General features: G+C 42.6%; 1 protein-coding gene across 1 annotated transcript in view; it reads right to left on the bottom strand.

The window, feature by feature from the left end:
- LOC101423087 (zinc finger protein 282) overlaps window positions 1-23909 on the bottom strand; it is a 31827-nt gene extending 7918 nt beyond the window's left edge. The window contains exons 1-7 of the mRNA XM_004484249.5: window positions 23637-23909; window positions 20431-20850; window positions 6234-6360; window positions 5567-5686; window positions 2949-3068; window positions 1678-1791; window positions 496-609 (exon numbers count right to left, since the gene is read on the bottom strand). Of these exons, the coding sequence (XP_004484306.1) occupies window positions 496-609; window positions 1678-1791; window positions 2949-3068; window positions 5567-5686; window positions 6234-6360; window positions 20431-20850; window positions 23637-23801 (1180 nt within the window). The 5' untranslated portion in view covers window positions 23802-23909. The remainder of the gene's footprint in view (window positions 1-495; window positions 610-1677; window positions 1792-2948; window positions 3069-5566; window positions 5687-6233; window positions 6361-20430; window positions 20851-23636) is intronic.
- Between the last annotated feature and the right edge of the window lie 891 nt (window positions 23910-24800).

Raw genomic sequence — 24800 nt, 5'->3', positions numbered from 1 at the left:
ACAAGTCTGGTGAGGTATTTTGTTCCATACTTGTTGGGGGAAAAAATCCTCTCTCCCTATTTGAGCTTTTCAGTTTCTTCTCCAGTTATCCTGGGATGTCTGTCTAGGGTTGATAGAGGTCAATGTTTCCGACTTATGTTAATCAGTTGCTGCCAACCCCTACCTCCTTTTCTAAAGCCAACATTAGGTACCAGACACAAGAATCAGCAGCTGAGGGGCATCTCTGCCTCTTTGCAAGTTATTATCCAGGTCTGCAAGCTAACCTCCCACCAGACATCACCGGCTCAACACTCTCCTGCTCCAATCTCCTTCCCCTGCCATGGCACAACAAAAGCAAAGCAAAGCAAAGGGTGCAGGGCTATAGTACAGACTTTTGAGAGACTGCCGCTGGCAGAACATTACCCAGGGAGGCTGAGATGAGATTCTCATCCCTTAATTCAGGTCTCAGCTGTTCAGTTCTAAACACCCGGGAGTCTGGGTAGATGCATTACTCACTAGTGCCAGAGTCTAATCCAAGCTCTCCTTCCACTGAGTCACGTGGGCCCCACGGGTATGGCTGCTCCTCCTGCTTGATCCATGACAAGATGTCATGGGCTGAAATCAGAGACTCTGTTTTCGTAGAAAAAGGCAGTCTTAGATTTTGCTCATTTCTGCTGAGCATCCCATCTAAAGTGTGAAAAACAGTTACATGTAAAGGTCATTGCTCCAGCCAGCAGAGCTTGTGGCACTTTTGGTATCAGTGTTCATTTTCTGGCAGTTCTTCTTACCCTAAAGTGCCCTCACGAATGGGATCGCATTTGCTGCTCACTACATTTCAGCGAGGCCCAGAGGGAAAGAGACTTGCCCAAAAGTTTGTGTCGTGGCAGGACTAGGATTAGAACTTAGGTCTTTTAACTCGCTTCACTGAGCCCCAGAGGAACATGTGGGCCCATGAAAGGCCAGGGGAAAGCATAAAGGGCAACAGAATGCTCGGTATGATTTAAATATCAGCAATGGCAGGAGGGACTAAAGAGCTACAATGCAATGAGGACGAAGCTCTCTATTAGGAAGTCTCCGGTTTTCTCTCACTGTAAAATCAACTCAAGGAATTCTAGGTTTTACTGCTGACCTCTTCTTGGCACAGATGGGATGACTCTTTAATGCCGACACTACCAAATAACTGGACACTGGACTTCTCCAGTATGGCAAACATATAAGCACACAGTACACAAGCCCTGGGCAGGTGGAGCTTCAGTATTGTTCTTTTGTGCTTCCTTATATGCCTGAACCCACCGCAGAAGTTTCGTGGGAGACATCTGACTAGCATCACTCAAGAGAAATTCCAGACTATGTAGGTTACTTTCTCTCTGACAGAGAAATGATGCACAATTTTTAGAGGCTCTTTGGGGTTTGTTTCTATTGTTGGAAAAGCAGTGCTGAAACAATTTTAGTATCAGTTACACTGACATAAGAAAATGTCAATTTAATGATTCTTTTTGAAAACTCCTCTCCATTTTATTCATGGTTATATTCCAAAATCTGTACAAAGCCATTAACCAAGGAACACACTGTTTTATTTTATGAGCCTTTTATTGGCCTATGACTAAAAGCAAATCAATACAATTGATTTTACCAGCAATTATAAAAATCAGTTGAGATGCTAGCTTTCCTTGATAGTCATTCTAGCATCTTTCTCACCTGAATTGGGGTCTGTTGGAATATCTCTCTCTACCAAATCCTGCTGATCCCACACGCATTGGTGATCTTCCTGTTTAATCCGGGACAAAAGGTCCTGGGCAGAAATTGGGGAGTCTATTTGTAGAAACAAGAGCAGCAAAGATATTAGAGAACTTCAAAGTACCTGGAGGTCTGTGTTTTGAGTAAATCTCTGATTTCATACAATTCTTTCTTTCCTCTGAAACTCAGGAAAATTAAATTATTCTAATTAATTAAAGTTTTAAGTCAGCTTGGCTCCAAATAATAGAGCTTTTGTTGCAAATAAACTGATACTATCAGGAAGAGATATAATAGTGATCTCAAGATAAAGAGTCTTTACATACTTCACGAATTTCATCTCCTAGCACTGAGCACCACCATTATTTCTCTCGCATCACCCATGGAAAGAGGTACAACTTATGAGGGAGTTTTCCAGGGAAATGATACCTTCCAGAAAGGCTTTTATCTTAACCATTTTAACGGGATTTCTCTAAGATGTATCCTACCTTTTCTTTCCTCTGCAAAATCTATTATACCTAATTTACCCTTTATTGCCTTCTTAGCTCTTTGAGGATAGCTATACTGTATACTAATACAGTGATGCTTTCAAGCAACATGGCCTGATGAATGGGGCTTATTTCCATTCAGAGTCTATCACTTACCTATGGGTATGAGGCTTTGACTAAGGGGGAAGGGGGAGATTTTTGGAGCTCTAACCTGTGGATAATTAAAGACCAACAGTATGTTAACATGGTTGCTTGAACAGAGTTTACACGCAGAACCAGAGAGCAGCTGGAATATCATCTAAGAGGAACTACACAGACTATACCACACAACTGCTACCGCAGGGGTGCCTGGCACAAAGGAAGCATGTCATAAATACTTGTTCAAACACCTGAAAGCTCTTCCAGGTCAGGAGCAGATGACCTATATATGCCCTGCCTGTGGTGCCTAGTAAAATGCCATACACTTGGTAGTTCTACCAGTTTTTTTAAAAAAAGGAATAGCTGAAAACTGATAGAACTGGTATTACAAAGAAGAGAAGAAACAGAACAAGCTAAGCTGTGACCTGTTAGCCAACTGTGAATGCCATGTGCCATGAAGAAATCCTGCCTCTCAGTCCGGTCCTGGATCCATGGCTCTTCCACTTCTAACAAAGCCCTGTGGCCCACGTACAAGTCAGATAAGCCTGTAGACTACACTAAACTTTTCCTTTCTCTGCTCTGGTTCGGTTGACTGTTTGGCTCACTCACCAGTAATGGATTCCGTGGGGATTTCTCTTTCCTCCAGGCCTCGCTGACCCCGGACACACAGGGCTTCCTCTCGCTTAACCTGAGAGGATGTATCCTGTGCAGGCAACAGGGGCTCTGCTCCTGGGGACAGAGAAATCACATCATCTGGTGTCACTTTTCTGAACTCTTGTCACCAGGACCTTCTTGGGGTCCAGAGCTGAACAAAAGCCAGCAAGTGAGTATGGCTGGCAGCACTTGGGTTCCTTTTTGCCAGCAATGGGGGAACCCGAGGAGAAGGTCCTGAGAGCAAAGAAGCTATCAATGTCTAAGATAAAGGGATAGGCCAAGCAGCAAAATAAGGTGTGCTAAGGATGGAGAGACAGTTCTGGAAATAACTTGCTGGGTGCTAATCAGGACTAAGTCATAAGTTTCTCTCTATATAGGCATCAGTTGGCCTTGTTCTGTGCCCCAATCAGAAAGAGTTGGACAGGCTACAATAAGCATGCATGCGTGCATAGTAAGACTGGGAAAAGAGAAAAAACCAAGCCCTATTCTTGTGCACAACAATGATATATCTTTTAAACAGAGCCCCAAGATGTGACAAACAGTCTTTTTCCTTTTTATGATGTTCCATAGTATGATATATTAACTTCTGACAGGAGACAGCTCAGGCACTGGGTACCTTATTTGTAGGTGAGGAATTGGATAACTTCGCATTTTCAACCCTGTCACCAATTCAGTGGACAAGTCATTTAAACTCTTTGAATATCAGTCTCCCCATTTCATCTATAAAATGGATAAAGTGATCCCTGTTCTCTATAGTGCAGAGTGATGGTATGACTCAATAAAATTGTTGAGTTTACAGTGCTTTAATACTAGGTACTTCTGATGGTTAAGTTCATGTGTCACCTTGGCTGGGTTATAGTGTCCAGTTGTTGGCCAAACAAGCACTGCCTGATACTGAGGATACCTCACAGATTTAAATAATTAATCAGTTGATTGCATCTATGACTAATTACATCTACAACTGACAAAGGAGATTGCTGCCAGCAATAAAAGAAGTCTTATCCAATCAGTTGAAAGGCTTAAAGCAGGAGTTCTTAACCAGGAGTTGGTGAGCTTGAATAGAAATCCCAAAAAACGTTATTCTTATGGGTATGTGTTAGTGCAGGTGTGATATATTAATGTTTATTAAATAATACACAGTATAGTTTGGACTTAGTAAGGGGTCTGTATTTTCACCTGACTGGCAAAGGGGTTCATGGAATAAAAAAGGTAAAGAACCTCTGCCTTAAAGGGAGAACTGATGATTTCAGCAGCCAGCAAGAATTTCTCTCTGCTTCAGCCAGCCAGTTGTCCTAGGGGAATTCTTTAAACCTTCATCAGAGTTCCCAACTTGTAGTCTGCCCAGTGGAATTTGGACTTGCCAGTCCCCATGGCATGAGCCAATTCCTATAACAAATCTTAATATATTTACATATACCTATGCACACATATATATCTCCTGTCAGTTCTGTTTCCTGGAGAACCCTGACTAATACAGTACTGTTATCATAGATGCTGAATGAAAATATTTGCAGTGCTTATGACTGGGAAGTAGCCATTTATCAGGGAAGGGGTGACGGGGGTACAGGGAGTGACTACTAACGGGTAGAGGGTTTCTTTTTGGGGTGATGAAAATGTTCTGGAATTAAGACAGTCGTGATAGTTGCATAACATTATAAGCCACTGAATTATACACTTTAAAAGGGTGAATTTTATACTCTGAATTATACCTCAATATAAAAAGATTGGGAAGGAGGAGGCAAATGTTAACCTTTAGGCTACCTTCTAAAAGAAATATGAGTAAAAATGCAAGATATGCTCTCCACTTAAAAAACAGGAAGGACAGAGGGCTTCCTGTTTTCATCTGCTCCCTACAGGCAGATGAAAGTTCATACAAGAAGGCAGAGAATACTGTTCAAACACCAGATTTTACCTAGTTCAACATGGCTCAGGGGAAGTGAGGCCCAGAGAGGTGAAAAGACCTCGAGGGTATAGCTGGGACTTCCATCCCAGGGAAAGTTGACCAACGGTAACATTCTCGGAGAAACAGATTTCTTCAGGATTTAAGACTTTTTCTTGAGTGAGACGAAAGCTCTGAAAGATGAGTGCGAGTGTGATGTGTGTATGTCTGTGCAAGAAGGAGATAACCCTGTAGATTTCAACCAAGCACTAAGCAATGGTGCCAGGCAAACTACTCAACCATTACCTCCTCTGTCAACTTCCCAGAGCCTAGCCTGGGGTACATCAACTGCTCCCAAATCTAGGGCCACTCTGTAGGGTCCAATGCAGACCTGTGAGATAGCACAAGCCTAAGCCCTTCCTCTTTTCTCTACCCAACTTACCTGTGATTCCAGAGCAACAATGTTTTTACCCAAAAGACAAACACCAACAGTGGGATCTGGGCCCTCAACTCTCTCCCTGTATGTGACCCCCAAATTTCAACTACAGAAGACCTGGTCCCTATGAACAACACAATAGATGCTCTTTCTTGAACACATGCACAGTAACTTCCAGTGAGCAGAGTATATTGGAACAGTTGGGCTTTTCCTCTTCTGTCCCTCCTTGCAGGTAGGGCTGTTTTCAGCTATCATCACCTGTGTCTGGATCCATTGGGATTTCTCTCTCTTCTGGATTACGATGCTCCCACACACAAGGCTCTTCCCTTGGCTCAACCTGAGATGGAGCATCTGGCTTGGGTGCTGCATCTTTCGCATCTGGAAATGAGTTGGGAGGGAAGGAAGTGCTGAATGAAGTTTATCAGTGATTCCAGATCAAGGGAAATGGCAGAACTCTACCCTACCCCAATTTCCATCCCCACCTGAGTGTCCCCCCTGGATGGTAGCAATTATGTGAGGTAAATTAGGTAATAATCTCTTATGAGAAACTTGAAAACAAGTCAACAGATTCCCTAATTTCTAGTGCAGAAATAGCTGGTCTCTGAATGCCAACATGAGACTGATTTTGGCTTAGCTAAGGCTAATGGGTTGTAGTAAGGGGTTAGAGAGGTAAAATGATATTTTACTATATTCCAAATATTAATAGTGTAGTGTTGAATTCTATGGTGATAGGCCCTGTCAGTGGGATTTTAATTTTTATCGTATTTTAAGTACTTCTATCTTACTCGCACTATAAACAGTTTCTTGAGTTCTCATAAGATATAAACATGAAACTACTTGCCCAGGTAGTATTACCGTTGGTTAATAAGCATTTCACAGCCCTCTTCATTAACTGTTCACCAGAGAGGAGGGAACATGTCCTTACCAAGGGACATCAGAGTTTTGTAGTTCTCCTTAATAAGGTTGTTGTAAAGCTCCTTCTGCCATTCATCCAAGTTCTTCCACTCGTCCTCAGAGAAGTAAACAGCAATGTCGACAAAAGTCACTGGCACCTGGGGCAGCAAGAGTTTTATTCTAGCACCTCCTGGATGGTGCCTCTCCATCACCTCCCCCTTCACCTGCAGACCCTAGGACCCATTCCATTATTAAAGTCTTTACTCTCCATGGCTCCCTACTTCTCATCCTCCAAATTCCAGCCCAGGTGAGTTGAGTTTCAGTGGAGTCAGTGCACTCTATTCTTGATCTTCTGGAGATTCCAGTAACAATTACAGTTAATGCTGCCTTTTTTTTTTTTCTTTTTCATTTAATCATATCCTGTCTTGCTTTATTTTACTTTCAGGTAAACTGGTTGCCTAAAGGTAAGGCTATAGTCAATGTGCTGCTCTTGGCACTCAGACTGACAGAGGTGTGGAAGGTTCTCTGAGTAGGTATCAGCCAGCAAAGTGTAGTATAAAACCTGTATTTCAGGTCAGGTCACCTCTGTATAGTTCCATCTCATTTTTCCCCCACAAAAACAGGTAAAATCTAAGGCATGCTCTAAAACTCCAGGATCCTTGTGTGCTTTGTTTACTGCTGTACCCCAAGCATCTACAAGCACATAGTAAAGAATCAATAAATAATTGTTGAATAGGGGTTGCCTGAGTCATTTTCTAATGTCAGTGACTTGTTATTCAAGGTATTGTCATCTGTTATATAGATAAAACTATTATTTCAATTTCACAAGGATCCTCATCTATACTCATTTTAGTCACTTACCAGCATGGCCTCACCTTGCACCGAATCATTCAAAATAGTTTCACTTCCATGACTTTAATAACTGAACTTCCCTTCTCTACATCTTTACTGTGTACCACATTCACATCACTACCAAACCAGCTTTGCATTCTCTATCTGAAATCTAACCCCTCAAGTCTCTCTTATCCTCTAAATCCTAGAAGTTAGTCTTCTTACTTGCCTCTACAAGAACAAAGCTAGTGAATGTGGTACCTGTGTATGAATTAGAAAAATACCTTTATGGGTATACAGTTCCACACCAAATGCCTAACTTGGTGTGTGGGCAGTACTTTGTCTAGTAACATATAAAACCTAAAATTTCCTCTTTAAACCACATTCGCATATATAATTCAGTGCTGCTAATTACACTCACAATAATGTGGTACCACCACTCCCATTTCTTTATAATCAACCCAAATAGAAAATCTGTACAAATCAAGTATCAATTCCCCTTTCTCTACCCCTAATCTATCCTCTCGTAACCTATTTTCTAGATTCTAACTCTGAACTGGCTTAGTATGATTAATTCATATTAGTGAGATCATATAATATTGCCTTTTGTGTCTGGCTTATTTCACTGACCATAATGTCCTCAAGGTTGATCCATGTTGTCATATGCATCAGGAGTTTATTCCTTTTTATGGCTGAATAATATTTCATTGTATGTATATACCACATATACCACATTTTGTATATCCTTTCATTGGTTGATGGTCAACTGGGCTGCTTCCATCTTTTGGCAATTGTGAATAATGCTACTATGAACATCGGTGTGCAAATATCTGTTTGAGTCCCTGCTTTCAATTTTTCTGGGTAATTCAATAGTTAGTTTCCTGAGGAACTGTCAACCTGTCTTCCACAGAGGCTGCACCATTTTACATTCAAGCAACAACTGAGTGTTCATAATTCTTTACATCCTCTTCAACATATGTAATTTGTTTCTTTGTTTTGTTTTTTAAAAACAGTAGTCATTCTAGTGGGTGTGAAATGATATCTCATTGTGGTCTTGGTTTGCATTTCTATAATAGCTAGTGAAGTTGAGCAATTTTTCATGTGCATTTTAGCCATTTGTATATCCTCTTTGGAGAAATGTCTATTTAAGTCTTTTGCCCATTTTAAAAATTGCATTGCTTGTATTTTTATTATTGAGTTGTAGAATTTCATTATATATTATGGATATTAAGCTTTATGTGGTTTCCAAATATATTCCCCCATTGAGTAGGTTACCTTTTCACTTTAATGACAAAGTCTTTTGATGCACAAAAGGTTTTAATTCTGAGGAGTTCCATTTACCTATTTTTTCTTTCATTGCTTGTGCTTTGGGTCTAAAGTCTAAGAAACCAGAGCCTGCCACAAGATCTTGAAGATGCTTCCCTACATTTTCTTCTAGGAGCTGTATATTATTAGCTTATATTTAGGTCTTTGATCTATTTTGGGTTAATTTTTGTATATAGTGTAAATAGGAGTCCTTTTTCATTCCTTTGCATATGGATATCCAGTTCTCTCAGCACCCTTTGTTGAAGAGACTATTTTTTCCCAGTTGAGTGGACTTAGCAGCCTTGTAAAAAATCAATTGGCCTTAGATGTGAGGGTCTATTTCTGAACTCTCAATTTGATTCCATTGGTCAATATATCTATCTGTATGCCAGTATCATGCTGTTTTGATTACTATAGCATTGTTAATAAGCTTTGAAGTCACAAAGAGTAAGTCTTCCAATTTAGTACTTCTTTTTCAAGATATTTTTAGCTATTCTGGGGCCCTTGCCCTTCCAAATAAACTTGTAACTTTCTGCAAAGTATGCTGTTGGAATTTTGATTAGGATTGCATTGAATCTGTAAATAATTTTGGCTAGAATTGATGTCTTAATGATATTTAATCCATGAACACAGAATGTCCTTCCATTTATTTGTCTTCCCTGATTTCTTTTAGCAATGTTTTTGTAGTTTTCTGTGTACAAGTCCTTTACATTCTTGTTTGAATTTATTCTTAGATATTTAATTCTTTTACTTGCTATTTTAAATGGAATTTTTTCTTGATTTCCTTCTCAGATTGCTCCTTCTTAATGTATAGAAACAGTACTGATTTTTGTGTGTTTTTGTACTAGACCACTTTCCTGAATTTGTTAGCTCTAGCAGTTTTGTTATAGATTTTTTTGTGACTTTCTATATATATGATGTTTCTGCAGAGTGAAAGTTTTACTTCTTCCATTCCCATTTGGATTCTTTTTATTTCTTTTTCTTGACTAACTATTCTGGTTAGAACATCCACCACAATGTTAAATAACAGTGGTGGCAGTGGGAATTCTTGTCTTGGTCCTGATCTTAGAGGGAAAGCATTGTCTTTCACCATTGAGTATGATGTTAGCTGTGGGTTTTTCATATATGATCTATGTCATGTTGAGGAAGTTTACTTCTATTGATCATGGTATATAATTCTTTTAATGTGCTCTTGGATACTGCTTGCTAATATTTTGCTGAGCAATTTACATCTAAATTTGTAAGAAATATTAGTCTGTAATTTTCTTCTGTTATCTTTATGTAACTTTGGTATGAGGACGATGTTGGACTTATAGAACGAATTAGGGAGTGTTCCCTGTTCTTCAATTTGCTGGAAGGGTATAAGCATGATTGGTTTAATTCTTGGAATGTTTGGTAAAATTCCCCTGTGAAGACATCTAGTCCTTGGCTTTTCTTTTGGGGGAGGTTTATGATTACTGACACGTTCTCTTTACTGGCGCTTTTATTTAGGTCTTTGATCTATTTTCAGTTAATTTTTCTATATGGTATATATTTTTTATATTGGTTAGTCAAGATCTATTTCTTCTTCAGTTAGCGTAGGGAGTATGTGTTCTCTAGGAAGCTGTCCATTTCATCTTTTAATAGGTCAGGGGTTCTTAACCTTATTTGTTCCACAGACCCCTTACTAAGTCCACACTGTATTGTGTATTATTTAATAAATATATTACACCTGCACCAACACATCCCTACAAGAATGTTTTTTTAAAAATTTAAATTCAAGCTCACTGACCCCTTGTTAAGAACCCCTGATCTAGGCTACCTAATTTATTGGTGTACAGCTGGTCACAGTATCTTCTTATAGTTCTTTTTATTTCAATGAGGTTGATAGTAATGTCCACTTTTCATTTCTCATTTTAGTTATTTGCATCCTCTCTTTTTTTCTTCATCAGTCTAGCTAAAGGTTTGTCAATTTTATTTTAGTTTTGTTGATCCTTTTTTTTTTAATTCTCTATTTCATTTATCTCCACTCTAATTTTTGTTATTTCCTTCCTTTTGCTTGCTTTGGATTTACTTTGTGCTTCTTATTCTAGTTCTTCCAATTCTGAGGTTAGGTCTATGATTTGAAATCCTTCTTCTTTTTTTCCAGGATTTATCTCCCCCACTTTCCTGTTGTTTTGCAGTTGCTGTGTGCTGTGTCTGCTTGTCTTAGGAAGCACCAGGAACTGAACCCAGAACCTTCCATGTGGAAGAGAGGTGCTCAATCACCTGAGCCACCTCAGCTCCCAGGTTTGTTGTTTCCCTCATTGTCTTTCCTCTTTGTGTCTCTTTTGTTGCATCACCTTGTTGTGTCAGTTTGTGCACCTGCCTACAGTACCAGCTCACCTTCTCCGGGAGGCACCAAGAACTAAACCCAGAACCTCCCATGAGCTAAGCAGAAGCCCAATCACTTGAGCCAAATCCGCTTCCCATCTTTCTTCTTTTTTAATGTAAACATTTAGAGCTATAAATTTCCCTCTCAGCACTGCTTTTGCTGCATCCTGTACGTTATGATATACTGCATTTTAATTTTCATTCACCTCAACATATTTCCCAATTTCCTTTGTGATTTCCACTTTATAACCCCTTGGTTATTTAATTTCCACATATTTTTTAACTTTTCATTTCTCCCTGCTATTGATTTCTAGCTTCATCACATTAGGGTCACAGAAGATAATCTTGTATTGTTTCAATATTTTAAAATTATTAAGACTTGTTTTGTGACCTAAAATATGGTATATCCTGGAGAGTGATCCATATGAATTCAAGAAGAATGCATATTCTGTTGTTGGGTGAAGTGTTCTATATATGTCTGTTAGGTCATGTTGATTTAGAGTAATGTTTAAGGCTTATATTTCCTTAAGATCTTCTCCCTAGATGTTCAATTCATTGTTTTAAGTGCTGTATTAAAATCTCCTACTATTAATGTAGAACTACCAATTTTTCCCTTCAAATCTGTCCTATTTGCTTCTTATACATTTTGGGGCTCTACTGTTGGATGCATATATATAAATGTTATGTTTTCTTGTTGAATTGATTCCTTTATGAGTATACAGTGAATTTCTGTGTCCCTTGTTACAGTTTTTTACTTAAAGGTGATTTTCTCTGATATTAGCAAGGCTACCCAGCTCTCTTTTAGTTGCTATTTGTATGCTATATTTTTTCCATTCTTTCACTTTCAAACTACTTATGTCTTTGAATTTAAGGTGAGCCTCTTATAAACAGCATATAGTTGGGCTATGCTTTCTTATCCATTCTGCCAATCTCTGCCTTTGGATAGGAGAATTTAATCCATTTACTTTTAAAGTCAATACAAATAATGCTAGACTATCTTTTGCCATTTTGCTCTTAAGTCTTTGTAAGTCATTTCTATTCTATCCCTTAATTCTTCCATTAATGCTTTCATATTTAATTTTTTATATTGTACCATATTGAGTACCTATTTTTATCTAAATATATTTTTCATATTTTTTCCATATGTTTTCCATGTGTTAAAATTTAACATCCTAAATATTTAACAATATTTGATTTGATACCAACTTGATTTCAATAGCATACATATACACTGTTCCAATATCCTTCCAGCCCCCATTTTTTGTACTTGTTACAAATTATATCTTTGTGCATTGTATGTCCCAAACCACATTTGTATTTTAGCATCTGTAAGAAGTAGAGTTACATACCAAAAAATATAATACAATAATACTGGCATTTATAATTACCCATGTGGTTAACTTTACTGTAGATCTTTATTTATGTCACTCTGAACCACTATGTAGTGTCCTTTCCTTTCAGTCTGAAGAAATCCTTTTAGCATTGCTTGTAGGGTAAGTCTAGTGGTGATGAACTCCCTCAGTTTTTGCTTATCTGGGAATGTCTTAATTTCCCCCTCAATTTTGAAAGAAAGTCTTGCCGGATATAAAGTTCTTGGTTGGCAATTGTTTTCTTTTAGCACTTTAAGTATTTCATCCCACTGCCTTCTTGCCTCCATGGTTTCTGAGAGAATTTGGCACTTAATCTAATTGGCACTCCCTTGTACATAACACATTGCTTTTCTCTTGCAGGTTTCAGAACTCTTTTCTTTCCTTTGCAATTGACAGTTCAATCAGTATGTGACAGGACATATTTTTCTTCACGTTTATTCTGTTTGGTGTACTCTGGGCATCTTGGATGAACACATTCTCATCTTTTGCTAAGTTTGGGAAGTGTTCTGTCATTATTTCTTTGAATATTCCTTCTGCCCTTCTCTCTTCTCCTTCTGGGCCTCTTGTAATGCATATATTGGTACACTTGATGGTGTTCTAGGTTTCTGTTGAGCTATTATCGCTTTTCATAATTTTTTTTCTTTCTGGTCCTCAGCCTGACTCATTTCAATTGTCCTGAATTTGCTGATTTTTTCTTGTCAGCTCCAATCTGCTGTTGAAACCCTTCTGGGAATTTTTTATTTATTATTTTTTTCTTCAACACCAGTAGTTTTGATTGGTTCTTTTTTGAAAAATATCTATATCTTTATTGAGATCCTCATATTGTTCATTCACTTTTTTCCTGATATTTTTTAGTTCTTTCTCTGTATTTTCCTTCACCTCCTTAAGCAGCACTTTTTTTTAAGATTTATTTTTAATTTATTTCTCTCCCCTTCTCCCTGCCCCCAGTTGTCTGCTCTCTGTGCCCATTAGCTGTGTGCTCTTCTGTGAACGCTTGTATTCTTGTCAGCGGCACCCGAATCTGTGCTCATTCTGTTGCGTCATCTTGCTGTGTCAGCTCTCTGTGTGCGGCGCCATTCCTGGGCAGGCTGCACTTTTTTTGCGCCGGCTGGCTCTCCTTACGGGATGCACTCCTTGCACATGGGCAAGTTCATCACATGGGTCAGGAGGCCCTGGGTTTGAACCCTGGACCTCCCATGTGGTAGGCGGATGCCCTATCCATTGGGCCAAATCCGCTTCCCTTAAGCAGCATTTTTAAGATCATTTTTTAAAAGCTCTGTTTGGTATTCCACACATTCTTCTTCATTGGTGTTTTTTGGATTTTTACCCTCTTCCTTTGGATAAGTCATTTCCTGTTTCTTTGTCTTGTACTCTTTTGTTGCACACTGTACATTTTAATATTTTAAAATGTTAGCTCTGGGATTTACTCCTTGAGGTGTTTGGTTCCTGGTTTTCTAAGCAGCTGATGATATGACAGATTTTTTTGAGTGTCAGGAGCTAACAAAACCAAACAAATCTAAGCAAAAAACACCTTTCACCATCTTTGTAAATTGGCTTTGTGTTGGCTGGTGCTCTCCATCAGAGTCAGCCCTGCCGTCAGGAAGGTCAGGCCAAGGTGAAGTGCAGGGTTCTCCCTGTTTTTTTTCTGGGCCTGTGTCTTGTCCTGGGCCTGTGCTTGCTAGTGGCCTTAGGAATTTCCCTGTTTTCAGGAGTTTGAATGTCCCTTCTAATTCTCAGGAAACAGATGCTCTCCTTCTCCAGGGTCTTCTACTGCAGGACTTAAAGTAGGGAAGCCTTTGCCCAGGCCATTGCTTTCATTGTCTAAAGCTGCTTTTGCTTGGAGGGAAGATTTTAGGTGTGGGGATAGGGTATGCCATAGAGGAATTTTCCAAGTCAGTTTTTCTCAGTTAGAACAAGGCCAGGGATCCACAAAGGGAGTGCAGCCAGCCCCAAACTTCCCAGGGGAGGAGGTGAGGGAGAAGCCAGGAACTTTTTCATGGCTCCCCCAAAGCTGTACTTTCATGACTTGGCCCCTTCCCAGCCAATGAAGCCCTTCAACTGTTCTCTGCAACTCTGAGGAAGCAGACTGTCTTTAAGTCTCCTCCGTCACTTTTGTACAGGACAGGTTGGAACAATGGCCATCCTCAGAGCTGGGCACAAAGGTGATCAGTGATCGACCTGAGGAATTTTTATGCCCTTCTCTGGCACCAGCACTGCTGCCTGCCATGAGGGTGGGGGGTGGGTGCCAGTAACTGTAGAGCAGAGAGAGCAATTTACTGATATTTACCATAATTTATCAGGCCCTTGTTCTTGCTCTTCCCTGAATGCTTTACAGTGTTATGCTGGACTCCAGAGTTTTGAAATAATTGATTCAGACAGTTCCCTCCTGTTTAATAGTTGTTCTGGTAGAGGGACTGATTCCTGGAGCTTCCTACCATACCATCTTCCCACACTCTGTTTCAAACTTTTTCACTCTCCCAAATTCTCAACTCGCCTTCCTCCACTTTCTTATTATCTGTTTTCATCTCCGGTAGATGCTAAAATATTCTGTTCCTTGTCAAAACCAAACTCCTCCATATGTACTCTTCATTTACCCTCAGTCTCTTAGTCTAAATAATCTTTTCTTTTTTACATCTTCAGTTATTCCCTTTCCATTGGCTCTTTCCATTCAGGCTCATCCTAATCTAAGGACATACCTTCATTTAACTCTGCTACTTCAAATTACCATCCTCTCCCTCTTTCTAGTCTCTGGAAACATCCAGAGAGACATATTATGTGTTTTCTTCTTTGAAATCCACATACATTTTAACCCCTTTAAAAAAAAGTCTATGCAACCTCTGAAATCACACCCTTTGCATAAAGGTCACCCTTTCTGACCTCTTTGAAATATTTGGCACTAAGGAGCACATGCCTCTGTCCTAGAATTTTCTCCTGCTTGGTTTCCATAACCATACTGCCTCCTGTCCTCTTGGCCCATGTCTCCTTTATTGCTGCTTCCACCTCACCTAGGACTCAAGGTTCTTTCATTTCCCTTCTCTTGTTCGTCACTTTTCCCCCGGCAATTTCACTCTTCACAACTTCAACTGTTACCTCTTTGCAGATGACATCCTTCAACTATTCTTATTCCCTTCAAAGTTCATATTTTAACAGCTTTCCAAGTAGCTCCATTTAACCATCTTTTAAGTTTCTCAAATTAAATATAGACAAAAACAAATTCATTATTTTCTCAAATATACCAACATCTCTGACTCCCTTCACCATTTCTAAGGAGGATCAAAACTCTAGAATCATATTCTTGCAGTTGGAAACAGACATCACTTTCTTAAAACTTCGCCAAGGACTTTTTGAGACTTACTATGTACCCAGCACTATGCTGGGATTCAGCAGAAGTCTGAGACATAGTTGTAGGTTGCAGGTAGTCTATAAGTCTAGATAGAAAAGACTATCTATGAACTATGAACAATTCAACTAATAGATACAATAGAATACAAGAAGCACAAAGGATCTGAGAGATAATATCCTTCCTTGAATCTGACAGCTTAAGAGAACATACTTAGCGCCCCCAAGAGTACAAGATGAATTATAACTAAGGCCAACATCACTGATTAACTCCCATGTTTTGTCATGGTTATGGTAGTTTAAAATACGTCTACAAATTCTTTGACAGTCCATTCACAAGGTGGAGCCTAAATCTCCTTCTCTTGAGTGTGGGTTTGCCTTATTGACTTGCTTCTAACAAATAAATAAAGCAGAAGTATACAACTTCTTGGAAGTATACAACTTCCAAGACAAGATCATGTAAGATATGAGAACTTTTGTCTTGGTTTCTCTCTTGGATCACTTACTCTGGGGGAAGCCAACACACACATCATGAGGACATTCAAGCTGCCCTTTGGAGAGGTCCCGATGGTGAGGAATTGAGACCTCTTGCCAACAGCCTAGTGAGGGAGCAGCTTGGAAGCAGATCCTCCAAACCCAGTCATGCTTTCGGTGACTGCAGCTCTGGCCAACAGCTTGATTCTAATGTCATAAGAGACTCTGAGAGCCAGCTAAGTTGCTCCCAAATGTCTGACCCATAGAAACTCCAAAATGATTCGTATTTACTGTTTTAGGCTGTTAAGTTTTGAGGTTATTTGTTACACAGCAATAGATAATACAATGATTTCCACAGTGTTTTCCCATAAACAAAAATCAGTTGATCCTCACAACTCCATTTGATAGATGGGAACACTGAAACTCAGAGGGGCCAGCTGAGAATTTACTTGTTTGTTTATTTATACTTTACTTCTTTCAAAAGAGAAACTGAAGAGGTTCAGACAACGAAAACATATTTGTCCAATGATAAGAAAACCAGCATGTGGCAAAGCCAAGTTTCAAACCCAAGTCTTCTGATTCCACATCCCATGAGCATTCCATCACTTCTTGACAGCACACGTCAGCTCAACAGACCTAACACTTAATCCAATGCATGTAACACATGTAAGGATAAGCCATCAAGTCAATGAATGAAGTACAGACAAGAGAAAAGGACAGGCTGTTAATAAATGCTGATTATACTAAAAAAGCAAAATATACAATGTCACACTGAAAGCAAGTCTCTGTGGGCTGTAGTGGCCAGGAAATATTTTACAGAGGAACCAAAGCCATTATTAAAACTCAATTCTTTGAAGCCTCAATAAATAAATGTCAAACACTTTCTCTGGCAAAGTAATTGGGTTCGTTGCCTCAGCAAATACAAAGACATATAAGACCCAGTCCCTTACACTGAAGTGTCAGTGCTCCAGCTGAAGAGATTCATTCAGCAAATATTTTTGGAATACCAACCATTAGCCAAGTACAGTTCTAGGCACTGGGGACACAGCAGTGAACTAAGCGGGATTTACATTCTGGTCAGGGAAAACAAACCAAAAAGACGGGGATAAAAAAAAAAAGTAACTATTTAAGGTGTTTGATGGCACAGGTACTTTGGAGAAAGTTAGGACAAAGGAAGAGAAAAGAGTATGCTGGGGGAGAGGAAAGAAGCTTATTTTATACAGGGTGGCCATGGAAGGGCACAATGATAAAGTGACAACTGAGCAGGTACCTGATGGAAGGGAGGGAGGGAGCCATGCAGATATCCAGGGAAAGAGCATGTGTGCTAGGTAGGCAGAACAGCAAGGGGGTCAATGTGCTAAAAAGGAGCCGGCAAGAGGAAATGCAGCAGAGATTGGAAGGTTGGAAAGGCGGCGGAAGGGACCATAGGCCACTGAAAAATTTTTGGGTTTTATTCTGAGTAAGATGGAAAGCCATTTGGATGTTTTAAGCAGAGGTGTAATATGGCTGATATAAATTTTAAAAAGATCACTCCAGCTGCTCTGTTAAGAACAGATCATACAGGGGGCAAGGATGGAGACAGAAAGACCAGTAAGAAGGCTATGGAAATAACCAGGTAAGAGATGAAGGTGACTTGGCCCAGGTGATGGTGAAAGCAGTGGAGGTAGTAAGGAGTGGTCAGATTATGGATATATTTTGAAGAAAATTCACATCAAATCTGCAAGTGTATTGGAAGTAGGGTGTGAGAACGAGAGGAGTCAAGCATGACTCCAAGACTTTTGGCTTGACTAACTGAAAGGATGGAGTTGTCATAAGGAGAGGCGGAAGACTGAGTAGAACAAGTTACAGGCAGAAGATCAAGAGTTCATGTTAGAGCTAAGGTATTTATTGATATCTAAGTGGAGATGTTGAATTAACAGGTAGGGATATGAATCTGGCATTCAAGAAGGAAGTTTGGTCAAGATACAAAGAGAGTGAGTGGGAGGAAAAGACTACATGGAGGGAAGCGGAGGTGGCTCAAGCAATTAGGTTCCCATCTACCATATAGGAGGACCAGGGTTTGATGCCCAGGGCCTCCTGGTGAAGGTAAGCTGGCCCATGTGGCAAGCTAGCCCATGTGGCAAGCTGGCCCACTGGGAGTGCTGGCCTACACAGAGAGTGGGCCTGCGCAGAGTACTGTCCCGCGCAGGAGTGCTGCCCCGTGCAGGAGCGCTGGCCCATGTGGAGAGCTGGCGCAGCAAGATGATGCAACAAAAAGAGAAACAGAGGAGAGACAGTAAGAGACACACCAGATCAGGGAGCTGAGGTGACGCAAGAGAATGATCACCTCTCCCACTCTGGAAGGTCTCAGGATTGGTTCCCAGAGCCACCTAATGAGAGAATACAAGCAAATACAGAAGAGCACACAGCAAATGGACACAGAGAGCAGACAATGGGGGGTGGGGTGGGGAATAAATGAAAATAAAATATTTTTTAAAAAAAGAATATGTTCAGGAATTGACAGCATGTAGGCTGTATTTAAACCCATAAGACTGGAGGGGAAGGGTATAGATGAAGAGCAAAAGACAGAGACTGAGCCCTGGACCATGCCAAACATTAAGGCAGGCAAAGGAGGTGATACTAGCAAAGAAGACAGAAGAAGAATCAAGAGAGAGAAGTGTCCTGGAAGTTATGTGAAAAAGGTGTTTCAAGGAGGGAATGATTTCACCTGGGTGAAATGCTGCTGACAGGTCAAGGAAGGTGAAGACTGAGACCAACCACTGGTGTGAAAACAAGGGGCATCCTTAGAGGCATGGAAAGAGCAGAATGGATGGGGAGGTGGGGGGAGAGGGAGCAAAAGTCTGATCAGAGTATGTTCCAGAAAGAGTCAACCACCAATTTATTGGAATACTGAAAATAGAGAAACATGTTAAATGATACTGCGGGGGATGCAATCAGCAGAATCCACAGAAAGAAACTCAACAGGACAAATGATGCAGTTTCTTCCACAGATAAATTGCAAGGCAAGATAAACAAGATGGAAGAGGAATCTATAGATTTAAAAAGACTTGACACATATCAATCCCAATGGACCTTGTTTAAATCCTGATTTGATGAAATGAAAAAAAACCATAAAATTTCTGAAACAATTGGAAATGGGAACACTGATTGGATATTTGAGTACATTGAAGTTTTTGTTGTTGTGGTGGTGGTGTGGAGGTAGTAATAATATTGTGGCTGCTTTTTAAAAGAGAACTCACTTTTTGAGCTACTTAATGAAATCTTTACAAATTAAATGAATGATGTCTGGGATTTGCTTCAAAATAAAATGAGAGGGGGAAGTGGGTAGGGATTTAGATGAAACAAGATTGGCCAGTTGTTGAAGCTGAATGACAGGACTTCATTATACAATTCTACCTACTTTTGTTTATGCTTGAATTATCTATAATAAAAAGAGGGGGAAAGGGAGCAGACATAGCTTCCCACATACAAGGTCCCGGGTTTGATCCCTGGTATTCCTAAAAACAAACAAAAAAAACAATTCTCATTGAGGAGTGGTTTTAGCTCAGTGGTTGAGCACCTGCTTCCTATGTATGAGGTCCTAGGTTCAAATTCTTAAAAAAAAGGAGGGGGGAAGGAGAGAAAATGGGGGAAAAAGAAGTGGAGACAGCAAGCACAGACAACTCTTTCAAGGCATTCTGCCATACATAGAAGAGAAATGAGGCAATGACTGGAAAGATCCAAGGGGTCAAGGGAGGTTTTTTATTACAGAGAAGGGCACATCACAGAATGTTTACATACTAATGGGATGTTCCAGAAGAGAGGGAAAAGTTGATGATGCAGGGGAGAAAGGGGAGGATTGCTAGACAACTTCCTCAAGCAGGTGAAAAGGGGATGTGGCTGCAAGTGGTTGGTCTCAGACAGAAGAAGGGGACAGTGAGTCCACAGCAACAGGGGCAGGCAGAACATAAGGGCACATGCAGGTAGATGGGTAAATGTGGTGGCCGCACCTTGATGTCTTTTTTGAGTGATTTCATTTTCCCAGTGAAATAGAAAGCAACATCTTCAACTGAGAGGAAGTGAGAAGGGAAACTGAAATCATCCAGGAGAGTGGAAGAGCAAGTGAAAGAGGAGATTTAGTACCAATTCCAAATGGTGAGAAGGGCCCACCTGAGGCTGGTGAGTATGACTTCAAATGATTCCAGTTATGAGGTTTCAGGGCTTTCTCCAGCCATATTCAAACACACAGATACAAAGATAACTGGTGACATATGGTCATTTACAAACATCAAGTGAAAACAAAAGGCAGTAAAGAGCTGCAGGGATTTATTAGACAGTCAACCAGACAATTCAGGGAAGGTCAGGGATTAGTGAGAGCAAAGGCTCAGAACCAGGAACATGCAGACCCTGTAGGGAATGGGGGTGGAGGCGGGCCTCAGTTACTCAAGTGGAGAGGGGCTTTAAGAAGTCACTGAAATTAGACAGCAGAGAGCAAGAGGACTGACGAAAGGAAATCAAGGATTTAGTTTACCTTTGCTGTTCCTCACTGCCATGGCTGCCCCTGGGGCTGCTACATACCTTGGGGACCTCCCCCTTGCTGCCCGGGGGCAGCCGCAGGACCCAGAAGTTCCTGTTCCGCAGCAGGTTCTCCATGTTCTCCAGCCGCCGCTGCAGTAGCCCGTACTCCTGCAGCAGGGTCCCCAGCACTGCCCACTTGCTCTCCATGTGGTTCCCAAACTCCACCGCTGTCTTCTCACAGTCGGCCAGCTTCTTCTCTGCCGTCCCCGTCCGCCCCTCCAGGTTCAGCAGCTGGCTGGCCTGGGCATCCACCTTCCTCTCCACAGCCTGAATGGCGGCCACCACGGTCCAGAGTGAGATCTCCGCCGTGGGCAGTTGGGGCTCACGCATCATGCGGTCTGGGAAGACAGGTGCCCTATCGGGGAAGGGTGGGAACTGAAAAGGCATTGGTCGCCGGGTGTCCATGTCCCATTCCTGAGCCTGTGTGCAGAGGGAGAAGCCCAGGGTGAGACCCCGTGTAGGAGGTGAGAGGGCAGCCAGACAACAGGGGATCCAATACCATCAATTCTGTTCTTCTGCCAAAGCCCCCATCCTCAGGCTATGGCCCTTTAGCACCCCCAGCAATAGTCAGAACAGCCAGCTACCCAAATAACCACCTTCCCATTTCCTGTCTGCAGGGGTCAACCTGGTCACTATTTCACCCACCTTGACCCTCAGCAAGTCAAACAGGCTGTGGATTCTGGCCTAAAATGTCATATACTATTTTCTTGATTAGAACAGAGGCTTTCCTCAAGGGCTAAACTTTATGACAAAATCTCTATTTGCCTAGTTGGGTTTTGTGTGTGTGCGTGTTTGTTTTCAAAGTAAGGATTTTCATGCAAGTTATCATAGACTAATCTTCCTAGCAATCTATAAAGCAGGTTAGGGCAAGAATGATTATCTCTGCTTCTGAGTTGATAAAATTGAGGCACAGATAAATGACTGGTCTTTCCACAGTGCCTCACTTCACTGCCAACTGGAACAGCTCTCAGTACTCCAGGTAACATAAAAACATTTTCCAGGTAAGTGCTGCCGCCACCATTGCTGTCAAGGCCACAGCAAAGGGAGAGGATCAGAGAGCTCAAACTGAAGAAGAGATGAGCAGCTTTTTGTTTCCTCCAACATGAAGAGGACCCTCACCAAAAAATGACCCTCACCACGGAGGAGAATGGGGGCAGTCCTTGCTCCCAGGCCCTGAGGTCCCCAGGCTGGGACTGAGAAGAAAATATAACATCCCCGTCCCAGTCCTGCTTCCTAGGGGAGGGGGTATCCCATGGCCTGGGGCCTCCCTGCTTATCTTCCAGAGCAGGGCTCTCACCCTGGAAAGTGAGGCCTGCTGGTGCTGGTTGGGAGTTGAACTATTATGGCCAAGAGGGAAGAAGTGGGAGTGGACAGCTTTTCACTGATGTGGGAACTGACCCCATAACTGTATGTGCACTTGGGCCTTAACAGGTGACAGCATCAGCTGAAAAAACGGCTCTCCTTTCCACAATGGGAAAAGGAGAAGGTGTCAATTTCTTTCTTCCCCATTGCAGGCGAAGAGGCCCTCAGATTGGGAAAACTGGAAATCTGTTGCTTTGAGGTCATCTGGGCTCATCCTGTCCTGCTCAGGGCCCAGGACAAGCACATAAACCACCCTTCCTAGAGCAGCTATGACTGCCACACAGGTTCCTGGGTCTCATTCTATGATGTGGGAGAAAAAGAGCATGGCCCTGGAAATCCCAGGCCTTCCTAAGTAAGTGGTAGAGAGATTTCCATCAAAGCCATTCTTTCGGGCTCATTCAGGCTTCACTCAGGCCCAGCCCACAGCAGGGAATAAGAGGTGACAGGGGAAGTCTAGAACATCATGGGACCCCCTTTAATTTTCACATATTTGTTGACTAAAGCTGAAAAATGATCAAATACAACACAGCTAACTCCTGGCTTAACTTGTTGGAACACAACTGAGAACCTGGAAACTGGTGGATAGGTCTCCACAGAGTTCCAGCCCAAAGGCCAGCTCAGATACACTGTTCTTAAGAAGCTCTTCAGGCCATCTCTCAGAACCCACCTCCTCTTACCTTTCACACAATTCTTTTAAAAATCTGTTTACAAAGCCTCAAGCAGATTGAAAGCAGTGGCTCAAAAGGGGAGGATGTCGATCTTTTTGGTGCCTGACCAAATAGTAACAGGAGAAAACTAGACAAAATTATAAAAGGCAGTTGGCCGCACTCTGGAAGAGTGATTTAGAACCTGTGGTGTGAGCACTGGTTCTCAAAGTTGTCTGCACACTGAAATCACTTACGGAGTTTTAAGAAATACAGGTGCTTCCCCACCCCCCACTCCCCTTCTGATTTAATTGGTTTGGAATGAGGCTTGTGTGTCAGGAATCTTAAAAGCTGTTCAGGTGATTCTACTGTCCTGCCAACTTTGTCAACCAGTGGTATGAAGTCAAAGTCACCTCTCAATTGCCCCTTCCCTAGTTGGCACCCGGTGCAAAGGAAAAGTGAATAACAGGTATTTTGTTGAAAAAGGCAGTAAAATATTTTTTAAAAAATATTTTCGCCAACCTGGTTGCAGTTTAAGCATTGATGGAAACCCGCTAATGCATACCCGCATACAAATTGCGGACCGGGCTTAAGTGCTGCCAAGAAACCTTTCCCACTGGCCCAGGACACTGGGTCACGGCTCCGTCGGGTACCAGGAATTGCCCCCTGTTGCCGTCTCCCCTGAGTCCCCACTAGGCCTCCTCACGCCCCGGCCGCACCCCGATCTCTGGGAACGGCCACGGCGCGCGGAGAGCGGCAAGGGCCGGCAGGGCCTCCCGGGTGCGCCCAGTCCCGGGCGCCGGGCGAAGGTGGCGGCGCCGAAGCCGCGGCGGGGCGCGGGGCTCCAGGCCCGGCCTCGGGGGCTCGGCGGGAAGCAGGAATCTGCTTCAGGGCCCTCCGCCTCGCCGCGCGAGCCTGGGCGACTGCCCTGTCCCATCTGGGGCCTCCGTTTCCACGTCTGTACGACGAGGGGGCTGGGCGAGGCTTTCCACGGTCCCTTCCAGCACGCTGATGGCCGGCGCACTCCCGGGAGTGCCAAGTGCTGCATGGCGCCCGTCCCGCGCCGGGGCCCAGCAGCGCCGAAGCACCCGGCCAGCCCAGCCAGGTCCCACCGCGGGCAACTTCCCGGGCCGGCCCCGCCCCGCCCCCACCGGCGGAGGCGTCCGCAGCCATAGCGGTGGGGGCGGGGGCAGCACCCACCTGCATAGGAGGCATTCCCTCGGCCATTTCCCCGCGCAGCGCCGGCTCCTGGTGGCAGACCTCCTCCGGGGGCAGAGCCTGGGCCCAGCTCCAGCTCCCGCTGTCCAGCCCCAGGCCCTGGATGCCCAGCTGCTGAGGCTGCGGCCGTGTTGACACAAACTGCATCCTGGGAGTGCTGTTCCCCTCTCGGGCCGGCCAGGGAGAAGAACGTTTTCCAGGCGCCTTCCCCCTTGCCGGGGCCGGACAGCTCCATCTACAGCCCGTAGGAGCAAACAGTCCCCTTCGGCGGCGCTCCCCCGCCCCTCCGCAGCCAGCGCGCCAGCCAATGGCCTCCGAGCTCCTGCCCGCCTGTGGGCACCGGGCCGGGCGACTCCGGCACTGGGAGCCACAGGGCCCGCCTAAGCGGAGACCCGGAGATTTGGCCCGGAGGGCAGGGGCTCTAGGCGGGTATGCTCGTCTGAGCCCTTCAATCCTGGATGGTGTGCCCTAGAGTCCCAAACAATGCAATGACCTGGTCGGTGGGCTTGGTTTCTATTAATTTAGCAAATGCGTCCCAGGAGAAAATGGTGCCTGCCCCTTTTGAAAATTTTTCAAGAGTTAAGTCTGTCTTCAGACAATTTCTTCTGGCCTTGTCCCTTCCCTCAGTGTTTATAGGCTTTACCAAGCGTGTCTCACTCTTTCGAGCCCAAATTTACGAGACCAAATCCCAGGGCTTGTGCACTGGTCTGCATGATAGAGAAGTAATCTGTGCTAATGTGTCAAAGAACGGCCAGACTCTTCCTCAGAGAAAAGGTGCACTGCATTTTAACAGTGGCCTCTTCAAAAACCCTTATATATAGGTCAGTGGTGTCCCTTTGAAACTTCAGGCCAAGGCTGAAAAGAAACCAGAGAGATACAGGCTGATAGAAAAGATTGGGGACAATGGAAATTCATTATTCCAAAAATATTTACTGAGCATTTACTATGTGCCAGGAACTCTTTCCAGGGGTTTTTAATCTTTTTTGTTCCATGGACCCATTTGCAGGTCAGGTGAAAGGAATACTACTGTAATTTATATATTGCATATGTTTTCAAGTGAAGGAAATGCTAGATTTTAGTTGGAAGTCAGAGAAATTAAAGATAAGTTGATTTTTTTCAATCAAGCTTACAGACTCCCTGAAATCT

Source organism: Dasypus novemcinctus, chromosome 5 (assembly GCF_030445035.2).
Source record: "Dasypus novemcinctus isolate mDasNov1 chromosome 5, mDasNov1.1.hap2, whole genome shotgun sequence".
NCBI lineage: Eukaryota > Metazoa > Chordata > Mammalia > Cingulata > Dasypodidae > Dasypus > Dasypus novemcinctus.
The sequence above is the reverse complement of the archived record's forward strand: the minus strand, read 5'-3'. Positions and strand labels throughout refer to the sequence as shown.